Source organism: Gallinula chloropus (genome assembly GCF_964237585.1).
Source record: "Gallinula chloropus genome assembly, chromosome: 3".
In the NCBI taxonomy this organism is placed as follows: Eukaryota; Metazoa; Chordata; class Aves; order Gruiformes; family Rallidae; genus Gallinula; species Gallinula chloropus.
The window spans coordinates 66,209,986-66,227,713 of record NC_140087.1 but is presented as its reverse complement, the minus strand read 5'-3'; the positions used below and the strand labels follow the sequence as shown (position 1 = coordinate 66,227,713).

Sequence of the window (17,728 nt, the reverse complement as noted above, 5' to 3'; positions counted from 1 at the left end):
GTCACCATCGAAAGCACCAAATTGTTCATGCATGGCAGAGATCCTGCCAACACCCACAGGTCCTGCCAAGTCATTCCAGCCAGACTTTTTCTGAGGATGGTACCTAGGATGCAAAGACTTATGAACAGTACACCCATACCACGTTTTATGGATGTAATGAGACATGTAAGTTACCACCATGAACATGAAAAACTGGTAACAGAGTGACCCTGCAGTTTTTCTAGCAGCTGTCTCTTTAGCTAGTTCTGACAACATTTTACTTGATTGCAAATCAGAGAGGACATTTCCATTTCCAAGCATTGACTCTGTGCTACCTCAATAGCATCATGCTAACTCAAACAGGTTGACACAGCAGGCCAAAAAAACCAGAACTGCACCAGCAGGCCTGACAACTGGAAGGAGTAACTTAAAAAAGAGCCGTGAACAGGACACCAAGCTATACAAACTACATTGACACAATAATGGTCACCACTTCAGAAGAAAAAACTCATTTTTAGCTTAAAGCTTTTGTATTCCCAGAAATTAAACAAGCCCTCTTTTTTGAACGTTTACAAAACAGGTTTTGCCCTATGTAGGTAGCATCTTTGTGTGTTGGTTTTGGCCAAGGTAGAGTTACTTTTCTTCAGAGCAGCAAGTAAGGAGCTATATTTTGGATTTCTGATGAAAAGTGTTGATAACACAAGGATGATTTTGTTACTGCTGAGCCCTGCATACACAGAGCCACGACCTTTCCTGCTTCTTCCCACCTGCAGGTAGCCTGGGGGGTGCACAAGAAGTTTGGAGGGGACACAGACAGCTGACCAAAGGAATATATCATATGATGTCATGCTCAACAGATAAAGTTGGGTGAAGAAGGAAGGAAGCGGGGATGTTTGGAGTGATGATGTTTGTCTTCCCAAATAACTATTAAGCACAATGGAGCCCTGCTTACCTGAGGATGGCTGAACACCTGCTCACTCACCCACAGGAAGCAGGGAATTAATTCCTTGCTTTCATAAAATCATAGAGTGCTTCAGGTTGGAAGGGACCTCAAAGATCATGTAGTTCCATCCCCCTGCCATGGGCAAGGATGCCTTCACTAGCCCAGGTTGCCCAAAGCCCAATCTAATCAGGCCTTAAACACTTCCAGGGATGGGGCTTCCACAACCTCTCTGGGCAACCCGTACCAGGGCCTCATCACTCTCATAGTAAAGAACTTCTTCCTAATATCTAGTCTAAACCTCCCCTCTCAGCTTGAAACCATTCCCCCTTGTCCTATCACTACACTTTCTGGTAAACAGTCCCTCTCCCACTTTGTTGTAGGACCCCTTCAAGGTATTGGTAGGCTGTAATTACATCTCCCCAGAGCCTTCTCTTCTCCAGGCTCTCTCAGCCTGTCTTCATAGGAGAGGTGCTCCAGCCCCCAGATCATCTTCATGGCCCTTCTCTGGACTTGCTCCAATAGCTCCATGCCTTGCCTGTACTTGGGTCCCCAGAGCTGGACACAGTACTCCAAGTGGGGTCTCACAAGACCAGAGGGGGAGAATCCCCTCCCTCAACCTGCTGGCCACACTGTTTCTGATGCAGCTCAGGACATGGGTGGCCTTCTGAGCTGCTAGCACACACCGCCAGCTCACATTGAGCTTGTCATCGATCAGCACCACTAATTCCTTCTCCTCGGGAGTGCTCTTGGTCCATTCTCCACCCAGCCTGTGCTTGTGACTGCGCCAACCCAGATGCAGGCTTTGTCTGAGTGGCCTTTTGCTTTACCAATTAAAACTGTCCTTATCTCACCCCAAGAGTTGTCACTTTTACCCATCTGATTCCCTCCCTATCCTACCAGGGGAAGGTGGTAGCAAGCAGCTGCGTGGAGCTTAGTGACCAGCTGAGGTGAAACCACAATCCCTCTGTAGACCATAAAACTCTGGAGGATAGCCCAGGTGAGGCCCAAAGACTGTGACAGTGAGAAAGAAAGCCTTCAGTGTCACAGCCCAGAAACATAAAGGGAATAATTCTATCACTAAAAGTGTCAGGACTATACAGCTCCAAGAAGTGACAACCGTGTTTTCCCAAACAGATAATTCACACAACGTATCAAAGCATCTGCTTCTATGTATTCCCCAGGCAACAAGTTCAACTTGATTACTTAAAACATTCTTATATTCTTTCATTTAAATACATACTTCATTGCAGCCGCAGTAAGGCATCAGTTTTGTCAACTAAGGTAGAATGTAAAATAGCCTGAAGCAACACCTGCAACTTCTCTTCATTCACTCTGAGCCTGACATTAACCATCTTTTCCTACCATCAGAACCTTAGCAGAGCTCAAAGTTGTAACTTCATTGTAGCAGCATCCTTCCATTAGTGCAGAGCATAGCCACCTAAAGCCTATTCAAGCCAAGCAGCTTTTCAAACAAGTGGTCTTTTATCATGAGTTTTTTCTAAACAAGCAGATTCTCCCCATCACAGGTAGAAAGTACTATTAAGAGCTTATATCCAATATGTCCATTGAAAGCTCACAACTTCTTGTTATTAGTATTCTACACCCCTTAAGCTCATTTAGCTCAGAGGTGACAGGAGAAAAACTGATCTTCAGCCCTATTCAACTCTTACTAGATTTCACTTACCTGCAGAAACTGCCAAGTCAAGTCCAGAGCATCAAGTTGTGTTTTTTAGTTTGGTTCAGGTTGGCTTGGCTTGATTTTTTGACTGGCTAGCCAAGTATATCTGAAAGGTCCCAACCTACCCACAGGAAAGACCTCCACTGCCATGAATCAAGTACTTTAGACGATAGAGAACTACAGTGTTGACAGCTGTGAAGGAAACTTGATCTGTCCAGAAGAGCTGGTTTGATAACTTCATGCCCGAGTTGCAAGAGAACACCCTTCCCTTCAAGAGACTTTGAACTAGTTAGCAATTCCAGGACAGACACTGCACAAGTTAAGCATATTAACTGTAGAACTAGTGCCACCACTTATCTCAGCAGCATAATCAGCATGTGTCATGTGTTACTAGGCAGATGTTACAACCTTTTTGACTCTTTATACTGCCTTCTGGCTGCTTACACTGTTACTCTGCCTAGTCACCGTCTCCAGCAGCGCTTGAGTACTTTGGAAGCCTTTTTAGAAGGCTTTAGCATCATGGGTAGAAGGATCACATTCCACTTCCAAGAACTGCTTTCAGAGCACTCCTCAAAGCACAAGACAAGCAGTCTGACTTCACAGTCCAGTTTTCCCCTCAAAGTTGCAGAAGCACTGTAGTAAGTTCTGCAAGTAGTTGGTAAAACAAGCAAGCTGATAGCACACTCAAGTCAGGCCAGGAGACAGCGAGATGCACAACATGAACCCTACTCCTGCCTTGCCCCACCTGCCCCAGTATAGTCACGCTGTACTACCTGAAACTCAGTATTCAAGTGGATTTGTCCTAAAGCTCAGTCTAAGGACCACAAACTGCTCTAGGTTCTTGCAATAGTCCAGTCCCACCACAGATAGGAACTGCAGAAGACAGTATTCACTGGACGGCAATTTGGACTTGCAAAGCTTATGGCAGCTTTCCTGCATAGGTCTCCATGACCACACATTTAGTACTGCTAGAGACACAACCAAAGCAACAGACTTCTTGTTTTGGCATTTTTTTTTATCGTCTTAACACTTTTGAGAAATACAGTCCCATCTAATAATGGGGTTACAGACCCAGCAAATCCTCCCCATGATCAGAGCGTGGTTGTTTCAGGGGCATGGCTCTTCACACTACAGGCAGAACACACAGGCAATGCTGCCTCCTTCCAGAGTACTGCAGACAGGCTGGTAGATCCATCCAACTCACAGGGTTGTCTCAATACCATTGCAAATACCCAAGTGCAGAGAAGACTGAACCTCAAGCTGTTAGTATATTCAGAAAAAAAATCTTATTTGCCAAAGTGTATGATACTAGAGCTTGTATTACAAAGTAGCAGACCCAGAAAAACATGGCTACATTCTTTTTTTTTCTCAAGATGTTCATCTGAGCTTTGAAGCTTCTGCACTACTCAGCTAACATACTCCAGGCTACAATTGTTCTACTCCAGCAGGAGCTGATACAAAAAGATCATCAGCTGAACCTGCCCCTGAAGTCTACCATCTGCTCAGGCCTAATACTGGGGCTGTTCACTAATCACTCCCCACTCCATTTTGAATTCCTTCAACCTGAATCATTCAATTAAAGCATGGGATTTAATGCACAATTCTAAATGTGCATAATCACTTCCTAACCCAGGTGAAACAGGCAAGAAGATACAAGAAAAGCAATACTGGACAGCAAGACACAGAATCATAGAATGGCATGGGTTGGAAGGGAACCCAAGGATCATAGAGCTCCAACCCCCCTGCCACAGGCAGGGCCACCAACCTCAGGCCTGGATCTACACAAGGTTGCCCAGGGCCCCATCCAACCTAGCCTTGAACACTTCCACTACTTCTCTGGGCAGCCTGTTCCAGCACCTCACCACTCTTTCTGTAAAAAAACTTCCCCCTATATCTAATCTAAACCTTCCTTCCTTTAGTTTTAATTTGTTCCCCCTTGTCCTGCCATTGCCTATCATTTTAAAAAGTTGAATCCCCTCCTGCTTATAAGCTCCCTTCAGGTACTGGAAAGCTGCAATGAGGTCCCCCTGCAGCCTTCTCTTCTCCAGGCTGAACAAGCCCAGCTCCCTCAGCCTCTCTTTGTAGGGCAGGTGCTCCAGCCCTCTACAAAGCTGACAGACTCAAACAGAAGTAAATATAGCCAACAGATGATGCTACCACCCAGTTTCCCACTAAGTTCTTCACTCAGGAACAGCTACAGCAGGACTACCATCAACACTCACCAGCTAAGTGCCCAGAACAAAGCACCATTTGTTAGGACGCTAAGCCAGATTTTGAGAACCATAGCTTGTGTATGTACAGACAATATTTCAACTGAACAAACTCAACTAAATAACCCACTTCTTAAAGTATGAGGTACAATGAAAAGCTAATTCCTGCTGCGCCTAAGTACACAGCCAGCAGCTAATGACCTATTTGTCATGTGGTGTAACAACACGAGTGAACAGCTCAACCTGCACTCTACAAAAAGGAGGCAGTCAGCTCTAAATGCAAGTTCCTCCCATTAAGCACATTAATTGAAAGTAACAGCATAGTTACCTTTAAGTTTTAACCCAAATACAGCTTCAGCTCATTACACACAATTCACACTCTTCCATGACAAAAGGAGCACATACTAATTGCTAAACTCAGTTGGGTTTAGATATGGTACAGGTTTTGATCAATAAACACTGAACAACAACTAGTAACTGCTTCTCTAGATAGTGGGTTGGATACAAAAAACCGCACATAGATGCAGCAGAACATGTAATTTAAGTGCCATTTGCTTTTTGGTAAGACTTTGATTATGAAAAAAGTCTAAAGAAGTCACTTTCATTAATACTCATCAGCACTCCTTCCAGTTCCTACCACAACAAGTTACAAAGACCTCACTGTACCTCTTCATGCTGGTAGTCTTAATACCTTGTTTGTAAAGAAACCTGCACTTTGCTAGAAGTCCAACATTAAATCAAAACTTCCAGTACCCCTAGATACCTCAGTTCTCAGTATCACCAAACTCTTTTTCCCAGTGCTCTACAAACACCAGATGTTTGTGTCTGTACTGAAGCAATCTCAATCTCCCCCTAACAGCTCAATACAAAGAGCACGAGAGCTTCCACCAGACACCTGAACGTTAAAACAAGCTGAAGTGGGCTATACTAACCTCAAACCATACAGCTTGAAGTCTTGGTCTATCTCTACGGCCTGAGGGAGTTCACAGCTTGAATCAAAAGTTTTAAGTAAGTTATCATGAGGAAACTGCTACACAGCATTGAAGTGTGATACATTCTCTCGGAGCTTCACCTAGGAAATTTTCCTTAGGGAGAAAGAAAATATACCGTTTAAATGTTTCTTGTTTTGGTGTAGTGAACTGAGGAAAGCGTAGGAATGTGTGAACTGAGTTCCAGAGCATAGGGAAAAAACTAGGTTAACCTGCAAACCTTATTTGGACAGAGTGAAAAAAATCTGGCACATTTACTGGAAAAAAAAAAATCACAAGATTTAAGTCACAAAATTATCCTCCCCCTTTTCTCCAGCAATCCTACTCCATGCAAACTCAGAACAAGACCCACATGAAAGCTATGGGGGTGCCGCAGACCTTAATGCATCACTGCTTTCCTATTGCTGACTAGTAAATACTGCCAAGTAGCTCATTTTAAGGCCAGAAATAATTAAATGTTTTTAATATTTCAGCTATAAATAGGACTGATGATCTAAGTAAGAAAGACTTGCTTGGATGTCCAATAAGGTTGAAAGAGGGGGTGGGGGAGAAGATGCATTTAACTCTCACTGTTCCTTCAGGGCAATGGGATGTTAAGGGACAGATCTGGAACTGTTACATAAACTGCGAGCAGACATAAGTACCTGAAGCTACAATTCTGCCAGGGAAGGAGAAAAAGATATTCTGATGGCCTAGATACCTACGAAGCATCATAACTAATTGAACAATAAGTCTGTCTACTCCTAAGTACTTTAAATTGCTTTTCTGTTGAATGGCCTGCATGCATGCAGGAGCAGACAGCTCTCCCATGGCTGGGGAAGATACTGATACACTGGCATTCCACGGTCCCCATGTAAGGGGACAGAAAAGCTAGAGACATACTTCATTATAATGAAGAGGTGGAATAAAATAGTGAACTCTCAAATTCAGCAAATGTATACAAGTAAGATAATATAAATAAGCAGAGACTAAATACAGAAGCAGTGCAAACCCTGGCACAAGCTAGTTACAAAAAAAAATTAGATAAATAGCTGCTTTTCTGAAAGCACATAGTGAACTTTAAGAAAGACGTTTCTCCATAGCTACAAGGAAAAACTTGGTAGGGTTTGTGACAAAGCACGCTTCTCATCCTTCTTCCACTCTGCCTAAAAACACAGCTATTATTAGCATGCTCACTGAAGGACCTAACAGGGTATCTACCCACAGTACAGTTTACCAGTAGTTTTCTGGCCCCCTCCAAGAATGCCACTTTAGAACACTAAGGCAGATGAAAGCACCAAACACCATCTTCCTCACCTTTTCTCCTCATTCTTACTATTCCATGTTCTTGTGGAATGGAATGAGAATACACCAGATCTGACAGTGCCCTAGTTCATCACAGGCTCTACAAACAGCAAGTGAAAGCTCTTAGTGAACACTGCAGGCTAACTGGATCTTTGCAGGCCACACATTCAACCTAGGCAGACTTCTGCTTCTATTTCAGAATTATCTTATTTAAGGTTATTGCATACCCAAGAAAATGCAGTTAGTATTTTCCAGTTGATATAGGTTATGACTACATTTTATGTACCTTGCATGTATTCCTTATGTCAGCAGCTGATAATTTCAACAATGATCAGGTAAAACTCAGATTTTGAGTGAGAAGGGAGAAAAAGAATAAGGTGAGAAATGCCAACTGTAATTGCCCTGTGTTTGATCTTCAGATTAGCAGCCAGAATAGGTTTCATCACCCAGCTGCACCTGCACCATGGCCACAGAGGAGCTCAGCAGCAAGGAAAACAAGTACTCACTTTTGCTGTACAGAATGGTAGGTCAAAGGGACCTACTCAATTCTACTCATTGCCAGGACAAACAAGGTGTAAATCAAGAACACCAACAGGTTTAAGGAAACAGAGCAAGCCAAAGAGGCTTTAATGTTTCCCATGTGATCAAATAAGGCTTCTAAACATCTGAAGCTTCCAAGTAAAAGTGATCTTTTAGCCCAATCTCCAGTTTACACTCAGCTCCCCAACTCCCCTAAGTTCTTGGAGCTGCACAACAGCAGCCAACAACATTGCCAACAAGACAGCGCCAGTAACTGCTACCTCCTCCTCCATCCCCCGTTGCCTCTTCAAGCCTGTTTCAGTAGCTCAGCTGAGCCTGAACCACCCACTCACACAAGGGCTTGCCCACTCTTTCCCATTCCCCACACCACGCAATACCACACTGCCTTTTCTGCTAATTTTGCCACATCTCCAGCACTGCTGAGTCTCAAGTCAGCTCAACAAACCAAAACAGCAGAAAAAGCAATCCAATAGGAGGAGCTTCCTACAAATTGTATCACCTCAGTGGGAGTTCAACCAACACTAATGCTGCAGACAGAACAAAAAAAAAAAAAGCAGAGCTACACAGCTTCACCTGTGGGGCACAGGGTTGGTTGTGATGTTGAACAGTACAGGACTGCTGCTCTCCGTGTTGGTATCACTGTGTTGCATCCAGGCACCAATTTATCTTGAACAAAGAGAAGGTGGTGTGCTGTGTACTCCACAGCCTCTGAAACAGCTGCACCAGCACAACTAAGGGGGAGGCACAAGATGCTTGACTGGGCACTGGTGCCAAAAGAAAAGTTGAGTTCTGTGACTACAACTTACTTAGGCTGGAAAACTTCTGCAGACTCTCAGATCTCACATGTACAGTTCAGAAGCATGTTTGTGGGGAGACTGACTTAGCGATATGTGATAATGCTGCAAAGACAAGTAGACAACTGGGCTGTAACTGGATCAGACTGGACATTGCCAAGGATGTCTAGATCTGAAAGAATTTAGATTTAGGCTGGGCTAGCCAACACATTTGTTAATCTTCACTTAACAACAAGGGTTCCTTCCTTTGCAGATGAAGGTTAACACCAGTTTCAGTTTTGTCAGTAACATATGCAGGGATGCATAACGGATGTGAAAACCCTGAGTGTGGCATATTCCTTCCTGCACTACAGGAGCCTTCCCTTGAATGTCACTACTGAAGAGACTGTACCTGCTGAGAGCTGGCTCTACTAATGTAGATTAGAAGAATTTTGGTTTCAAAATCATTGCAATGAAGTGGTCACAAGAACGCTTGTAAAACACTTATACTTTAGTAGCTCAGTTCCACGTAACAAGTACCTTTGTATCAGTTCAAAGGGCTCAAGGCTTACCTAAGCTTTCTTTAAAATCATTCACAACACTTGTTACCACAAAAGCCTCACCCGATGCTTAAGGACAGGAGCAGTTTTGGTTTTTAAACATTTTCCTGGGACAGCAAATCCCATTGTTATGTGTATGCTAAAGGCTGCTGAGCCTAGCAGCGAAGACAGCACTGACAGGAAGAACACATCTAGCCAGTCTAACTGCTTTTCTACAGGACTGCACACTATACCCTACGTTGAGAATGCAAATGGTTTAATACCCAGCTTGCACTTGGGTGAAGGAAGAGGGACACACAGCTGGTCTGAACACTCCGTGTTTAACATCCCCCTCCAGCAGTTCAGTCTTTGTAGATAATATTTGTTGCTCTCATTCTGTGGATAGAAGAAATCTCTCCTTACAGTGCACAGAGGAGGAGTGCTGGGGTAAATAGTTTAAGTTTAGAAGATTAACCTAAACAGAGATAGATAGCAGCATGCTGCTTTTTAAAGCTCACAAAAGCCTCAGCTAGTCAGTTCTAGTGCACTACAAAAACAAGTCAAGAGTTTAGGCTACAGAACAGCTCAGTTTGATATTTGATTAATGAAACAGTGATGTCTGCAACTCAAAGTACTGAAACAGACACTCTAAGAATAACATTCAGTCTATCACATGAGCCAACTTCGAATCTCTTTAAAAGCGCCAAATTGCATTTTAAGGGTCTTCTCAAACAAGCAGGATTCATAGCAGCATCTGAAGGCTCCACAAGTTTTTAATCACATCTGCTATCTAAGTGTTCATAGTGGATAATGTGCTCGTTTTTCACTGAAAACAAAGTAAGCTTAATAGCAGAAGTTTCATTTCTTAATGCTCCTATCACCATTATTTTATTTTGGGTATTATTTTGCCTTTTAAATCTCAGAGCATAACATATGGTAAATCATCAGTAGCAACTCATTTCTACAGTACTATTAGCTCTAGAAAACACCACAGTACAGTGCCTGCACTTTGCCAAACAATCTCTGTACTGAGCAGCCTGACATACTAGCATTTAGAAAGATTTCCTTTTTAAGTATTTTGTACTGCACTCCCTCCCTTATGCCCACGACACCCTTAAGACTTTATTGCTTGGAAGATAAGTGGTAACTGCCTTGATGGCGGCTTTTAAGGCCACATTTAGAATCAACAAGAACAATCCCTTAGTTATGAATCACAAAGTTTTACAAATTATTAAATTACAAAGAAATTATTTCTCCTAAAAGCAAGATGACTTCTTTCTTTCAGGAAGTGACTTGGTTATATCAAGAACCTTAACCTAACTTTCTACAGCAATCATTCTGACTACTATTCTAGGCCTCAGCAATACATTAAAGGAAGACAAGCTTCTGCCTCCATGCCAGGCAGTTCCTCCCCTGAAATCAGTTCTGTGATGATTTCCGTATTAGGTAGAGGATTGACAGATGGCAACTTTCATTGCCCTATTGTTTAAGGCTCCCAGAGTAGGTAACACTACACAGACCAAGGTAAGTGAACAAGCAAAAGACAGATCTTTCTTAGATTTACCTGGGGAGCTGAAAAATGCATAAGGGGTTGAGGGGGAATATGACATAGCATCCAAGTTTGCAAGCTGTAGTATCATAGCATTTAGCCTATGGAGACAGTTAAAATAACTACACTTACTCTTTCACTCAGCAGTACCACCCTGTTTGAGAAGATAAGAGGTGAGAACAACTTTTCCAAGTACACACAACATATGAGAATTAGTCCTAACACGTCAGTACAAGCAGCTGACACATGTTCTCCAACAGGTTTCTCCAATTTTCAATCCAAGTTCAAAAAAAAAAAACCCCACGCAGGCCTTCTTGTCCAGGAAGCACTGAACAACAGTCTGCTCAAAGGACACTTCAAACACTTTATACTGAGACCAATATAACTCGTAAATTCAACATGACTATCTCTAAGGCAATGGTGAAAAACAAATATGCATTGCAATTTGACACTAACTACAGACTGGAACCTGATTCTGATTTCACGACGACTACATAAGAACAAATTAAGTTCTACTCTCAAATATCAACTCATGCAAATTACATTCCACACTGCATGTCTAATCTGCACATTTCATTGGTTCACGTCTTCAACTCCACCACCTTCCAGAACTGGACTTCTATTCCAGTCATTTAGAAGAAACCTGCCAAGACTTGCAGTACACACAAGCCCCACCTTGCCACACTGAAACCACTGGTACATAGGGCTGAAAGCGCAATCAGTTGTTTGCTCGTTGTCTGCACTGAAATACATCTAGAACAAGAAAGAAAAAGACCAAACCCAAATGCATTAGACAAGACATCTTCCCTCCTAGCAAAAGCATATCAGAATACCCCTTATACCATACACAAACCATAAATAGAGGCCCAGTGACTGAGCTGTAAGCTGAGTCCTTTTCCAAAACACACTTTGTGCAGTCCTACAGCTTTGACAGTTCTCTTTTTACTTCTCCAGGATACAGAAGAGCAGATGATTCTTTTAAAAGAAGCTGGTCTGCTGTAAATAATTTCTGAAGAAGCTCAAATGGACTTCTCTTTCACATTATATTTGTTTTCCTATTAGCCCTGCTCATGAGTTCACCAAGCTGGCATCAAACATGAATTCCAACTCTCAGCTTATCTGTGTTCACTCAGGTAACTTCTGCCCCATATGCTATATAAGCTCAGTAATGCTATCTTTGATGTCAAACACTGATTTAAGTTCTTCCAACCTTAAGAGGAGCCAACTACTAGCCACTGTAAATTTAGCATAGCTGGTTTTTTCTGTTTAGTTAATGGGAAAGGGAAAAAAAGACTTCTTTAGCTTCACAGATCATACAGAGCAGAGAGATCTATTATTCTCATGCTACAACATGGTATTAACTAGTCTGGTTACCTCAAGGAGCAACGTCCCCATGAAGGAGCTGGAATTCTCAGTGACAGACTCCAGGCAAACCCACTAGATCACTGTCCTGGTTTCGGTCAGGATGGAGTTAACTTCTTTCGTAGTAGTGGATGGAATGCTGTGTTTGAGAGTTAAAATGAAAGCAGTGCTGATAACACCCTGATGTTTTTAGTTGTGCTCAAGCAGTCAAGGACTTTTCCAGTTCTTCATATTTTCTTATTAATGAGAAAGGAGGGGACAAAGCCAGGACAGGTGACCCAAACTGGCCAGAGTATTCCATGCCAATTATGCCATGCTCAGTATAAAGGGGAGCTGATGGGAGGAGGAGCAGGGGCAGCTCCAGGGTGCACTGTTTTTGGGGTACGGTTGGGTTCCGGGACAGCTCTGGGTGGCACGGCCTGAGCTGTGTGGTTCAGTGAGAAACTGCATTGTGTATCAACAGTTTCATATATTTTTTGCTCTAAAGTCCTGTTAGCATTGTTATATTTTATCTTTCTGCTATTTTAGTAAGCTATCCTTATCCCAACCCATGGGCTTTCGGTTGCTTGGTTTTGGGGTTGTTATTTGCCCCTTCCTTTTCTCTTCCCTTGCCTCACACCCGCCCCCCTTCTCCCCCTTTCTCCCCCTCCTCTTTTCCTTTAAAGAGCAGGCAGCTGCATGGATCTTGGCTCTCAGCTGGGGTAAAACCATGACAATCGCTCTAAGTTATGTAATGGCACAAACAGCCTGCTACAGAGGTAATTCATTAAGTGAACTTTCCAGCTATGGTACTATCATGGCATATGTACACACCCTCCCAAATATAAGGGGGAGGGTGAGCACCTTGCTTTGCCATGGAGTAGGAACTCCAGGTAAACACCAACAGGTAGTTACTTGCCCAGCATTCATTTATACCCTAGATCATCTCCCGGTAACTCCTTTGTAGACCTACAGAAGACAATGGCTGTTACTTTCAAGTCTTAGGAGATAATTTCAGTCAAATAAGAATTAACAGCTGGGGAGGAAAGACAGATCTTCAAATTCCTCGGATTTCATTCCATGTTTCTTAAGTGGGCAGAGGATCGGGTCCCAAATTTAAATGCCTTCTGAGTTCCTCTGATTTTTATATTGCTTCTGTTTCAGAAAGCATGCTTTGCAAGCGCGTAAAAATCTTGCTTTCCTGCAAATGAACACTAGGCAAAATTATCAACTTATTTCAGAAAAAAGAAGTTAAAGGTCAGACAAGTTAGCTACCAATGCTTACAGAACATTAGTCCCTAATAGATATTAATTTGCTGCTAGAAATTATCTGATTATAATCCTAATAGATCATTAGCTTCATATCAGTCATTTCTTTGCAGGTAACTGAAGTAGCAGACATCAACCTGAACAATGTTTTTACATACTTCAAACTTGCTCATCTATTTGTTCTGGTATTTCAGACACAAATTCCAACCCTGCAAATGTATTTGCATAAATCAACTCCCTGTGCACCACTGTGACCTCAAAATCAGCTATTAGGATGAAATAACTTTCTTTGTGTCAAAAACAACCTTCCAAAACCAAGGAAAGCTACTGCCATCTTTCCTCCTGGACATCTCAAGAAGTTCAAATTGCCAAAACCACTCTGAGAAAGAGACTCAGTCATTCTCCAATATGAGTAAAGTCTTAAGAACCATCGTATATAAATACTTCTGAGAACTTCCAGGCAAGTGACAAGTGTACAAGTATAGCAGGTGACAAGTATAGCAGGTCTGCTTATGCAGAAGCTGAGAAAATATTTTTATACCTTTGTACACCTTAGACAGTTGAGATTAAAGACAAAACCTCAAAGTACTAATGATTAGTGCAAGACATTTGAGGAGTTAATGTGGGATTTAGCAAAAAAGTTGGAAAACCTCACTCAAACTGGCAGCTTACAGATCACATTGTAGCACAGCACACAGCAACAGTAAAAACAAGGAAACAATTCAGCACAATTTTAAAGCTTAAAACTTTCCATTTGAAGACAGGGTACCAAAAATCAACTTCAAAACCTCACCTTGCATAGAAGGGAGGTTTAACTGGAACTCGGCAGTTATCCTTATGAACATCCTTGGAACAGTTAGAAACTTCTATAGACCGTGCCAAGACATACAGCAATCTAGTAACAACAGACACAAAGTTAAAACTAGTTTTATCATACTGAAGTGAAACCTGCAACCCAGCTCATGCTGCAGACTAGCACCACTGCAGTTCACTACAAAACCAGTAACATCACAGAAACTAATTTACCTGCATCTCCCTCTGCTTATTACAGCTGGTTTTGCAGTTAGGCATAACATGGAGAAGATGTGATATTGCCATTAGGAGGTAAGCACTCTAATATATCAGAGGAAAATCCCCAGTCCTCCTCCCCTCTAGCAGATCAGCTTTTATCCAGCCCAGACAACCAGCTTAAGGTAGTGTCCCTGTTCTTATTAGGGCAAGACAAGAAAACATCTATCACAGTATCTCACTCCAGTCAGTAGTACTTTATTAATACAGTTGGTAAGCAGACACTAATTGCCAATCAACCAAAACACAGGGACCACAGTTGGCACAAGGCACCAAACAAGCATCAGCACTCCTGCAAGAACTCGTTTGAGCATTCCTGTCCACCCAACACCAACAAGAACTGCTTGGCCTCCTAAACTAGGAAAGACTGACATATTTAAAGAAATACTTTTGTGATAGTTCAAGTAAAGCTTTTCTGCACTACAAATACTTCGGAAGTGTCTTAAGTTGCTGGCAGGTGAACGTGATGAGGAAAGAATACAGCCCACTCCCACTTTCAAAAGAATTCTAGTTGAAACAAACGACTGAGCAAATGCTCAAGATTTGAGGGGGAACCGTAACATCATCAATAGTGACTTTCGGGTAAGCTAGAACATAACAGCTGTTAAGCAACACTTAGCACAGGAGGAGTTACAGTCCTCTCCTGTTACAGTTCTACTATTCCCATCTACCACTCCGAGCTATTTCATGGCACAGAAAGCTCTTCTGCAGGCAGGCACAAACCATCCATAGCTGTACACACAGACCCTATCAATTAAGCTGTTCCACACATAAGCAACTTCAGTGATGCCCCATGTTTCCACCACTAATGACACAGCTATCTTAAAGGCCATTTATTACAGGTGTGCTGGCACTTTTGGGGTTTTTTTTTACAGCCCTGAGAAAGTTATGCAATAACCTAATGCTTTGAGATTAAACTGCCTGCTACTGAAGACACAGAGACCCATCAAGGATAATTCAGCAGTGCTGAGGGGGAGAAACATGTACCCAAGCAATAAAAAAATTTATCACATCCTCAATTTCAACCTCTGGACTCTTAAAATTATTAAAGCCACAATGCTGCCAAACACAACTGGATGTTTTCACAAGCTCAGAAGTGTCGCCTTTTCCTCCCCATAGAAGAAGTCAGCAGAGCAGCCACTCCACACCTGCCAGCCTGTCGTACGGTTAGATATCCCACTCCCCAGTTGGCTTGCAAACGAAGCAATCAAAACTGACTCCACATGGCATCTGCTAAATTTTGTTTAATCGCGCCCAGTCCAACCACTCTGCTTCCAAATTAAGTGACAGTTACACAACAAAGATGTTAAAATAGTTCAGTCTTCCGGCGCAGTGCTGGAAACCCTCACGCCATTCAACTTCACGTTCAAGTTAGCAGCGTCCTCCCAAGTCCCGGGTCTCCCCTCGCACGGAGCGTGGCAGAGAGGATTACAAGTTCTCGGCTTTTAAGCTACTCTCGAGAAACCACCGTATTAAACAAGCCAAGGCTGCGCAGACTGCAGCGCACCCGGGACTAACACCGAGCCAGAGAGACACGTCCGGTCGCCACTAAAGAACACGAGGGCTCTGACGGTTAAGCGCACCGGGTCTACGTGGGGACGGGCCGACGTGCGTCGGCCACCTCCTTCCCCGCGCCGCCCGGTGCCCCTTCCTCCGCCAGGGGACGGGGCTCCGAGGAAGCGGGAAGCCTCCAGGGTGCCCGAGTGTATGTCAGGCGGGCGCCCCTCGGCTCGGGGGTCCCCGCCGGGCGGCGCCAGCCGCATTCCGGCCCGCACCCCCCGCTCCTCACGTGATGTACACACGGCTGAACAGCGGGGCGGCCCGGCCACGCCGCAGCGGGGAATAAGGTCACCGACTGCCAGCCCCCGGGCCGCGCTTACAGCCAGCCCCGCTCCGGTACGGGCCGCCGGCTGCACGGCGGGAGGCCCCGGCCACGCAGGGAGAGCTAAATGACTCTGCTCGGGAGCGAGCACCGGGCCAAGCAGGGAGGCAGCCGCGGAGAGGCAGCCGCGGAGAGGCAGCGGCGCCGGCTTCCCCACCGCCCCAGGTGCGGGCGCCGGGTCTGGGGGCCGCCCCCGCCATTTTGAGGATGGGGGCGACACCCGCGCCTCCCCCAGGGCCTCCCCCGCAGCCGCCCGCCGTGCGTCCCGCCGCCCAGCCCTGCGCCTCTGGCACGGGCCGCGCGGGCGGGCAGGCGGCCCGCCACCGGCCCGCAACCGCCCGCTCGGGGGGGGAAGGGAGGGGGGTTACCTGCCGGGTCTGGCCGTTGCCGGGCCGGACCCGTGCGCCGCGCCGCGTCCCTTTCCGCCATCTTGTCCGGGTTTAAAATTAACTCGCCGTGACGTCAGAACTCCGCCGCGAGACCTTTATCGCCCGGCGGCGGCGCGCGGGCAAGGCGGGTCTTAGCGCCCCCGGCTGCCCGCCCGGGGAGGGGCGGAGCGGCGCACGCGCAGCCCGCGCCCTCTCGCCTGGGGGGGCGTGGGGGGGCGGTGCGCGGCGCATGCGTGGTCGCGCCCTGCCCGAGGCCGGCAGGGGCTGTGGTGGTTTCTCGGCCCTGTTCCGAGTTGTGGGCGTGCGGAGGGGTCGCACGGCCCCCGGGAGGAAGCCTCCCTTTCGCCTGAGTGGGGTGGCGGGGTTCCGTGAGGCGCAGGGGCTTCTCGCTACCGCGGGGAGCCACCCGCGCGCACCCCCAGCCGGGCCTTGCTTCTGGGGCCGGACCCCGGGCTGAGGCGGGGTGTCCCCTCACAGCCCTGCACCCCGCCATCGACACGCCGTGGAGCACGCAGGACACCGGCTGCTTGGGGGAGAAGGGCCTGGAGAGCAGCAGGGTGTTTGGGGCAAAGGGATGAAGATGGCAGAGCGGGTGCGGAGGGCCCAAGTCCCCATGAAACACCTCAGGGTTAGCATCTCTCAGGCATTCCTCACTCATCATAGGCAGTCGGCTGCCAGCACGGCTGACTCGCATAGAAAACGCATCCCGCCTGCCTTCAACACACCACCAGGCCCAGCCCTTAAGGCTAGATTATGGTATCCACCTGTATCAGCACTGCATCATCACACGGCTTAAGCTCTCACTTCCTTTTTCCACTGCTGTCAGGCCAGGGGGACAGACAGGAAAGTGACCCAGGGTCTCTCAGTTTCTTGCAGCAACACCAGTTCCTCACTTGAGACCTCACTCACTCTGGCACTGCTGCTGCATTTGGCTGGAAGCACATGAAAGGACAGCTCTCAATTCACTGCACAAAGATTTTAGGTCTGTAAGCTAAGACAGCTAAAGGTCATGTAAACCTTCACAATTAAATCTGTAAGTGTGACTCTGTCACATGTAACAACACATTTGATAAATCAGCATGTGAAGCGGGCAGCAGCATTGCAAAAACCTATATCACCGTGGTAACATGGTCTGTAGAAACCATTTTTCTCAAAGTCTTGAACTATGCTAACTTGTTCAGTTCTTGAGCTGCAACCTTTGAGTGACAGCAGTTTTAAAAAACAAGCAGAGTTTAGTTCTGCCTAAGCAGAGGTGGAGGGAAAGATTAGAAGAGATCTTCAAGGCAAAAAACAAC

At 45.3% G+C, this 17,728-nt stretch overlaps 1 protein-coding gene across 2 annotated transcripts in view; it reads right to left on the bottom strand.

Annotated features, from left to right (window-relative positions):
• The window catches only part of ATL2 (atlastin GTPase 2), a gene marked incomplete at its 5' end in the record, with an annotated part of 42,328 nt that extends 25,855 nt beyond the window's left edge, over positions 1–16,473 (bottom strand). For both annotated transcript variants that reach the window (XM_084262058.1, XM_084262057.1), the window contains one exon: positions 16,413–16,473. In XM_084262058.1, the coding sequence (XP_084118184.1) occupies positions 16,413–16,473 (61 nt within the window). The remainder of the gene's footprint in view (positions 1–16,412) is intronic.
• Positions 16,474–17,728: the final 1,255 nt, after the last annotated feature.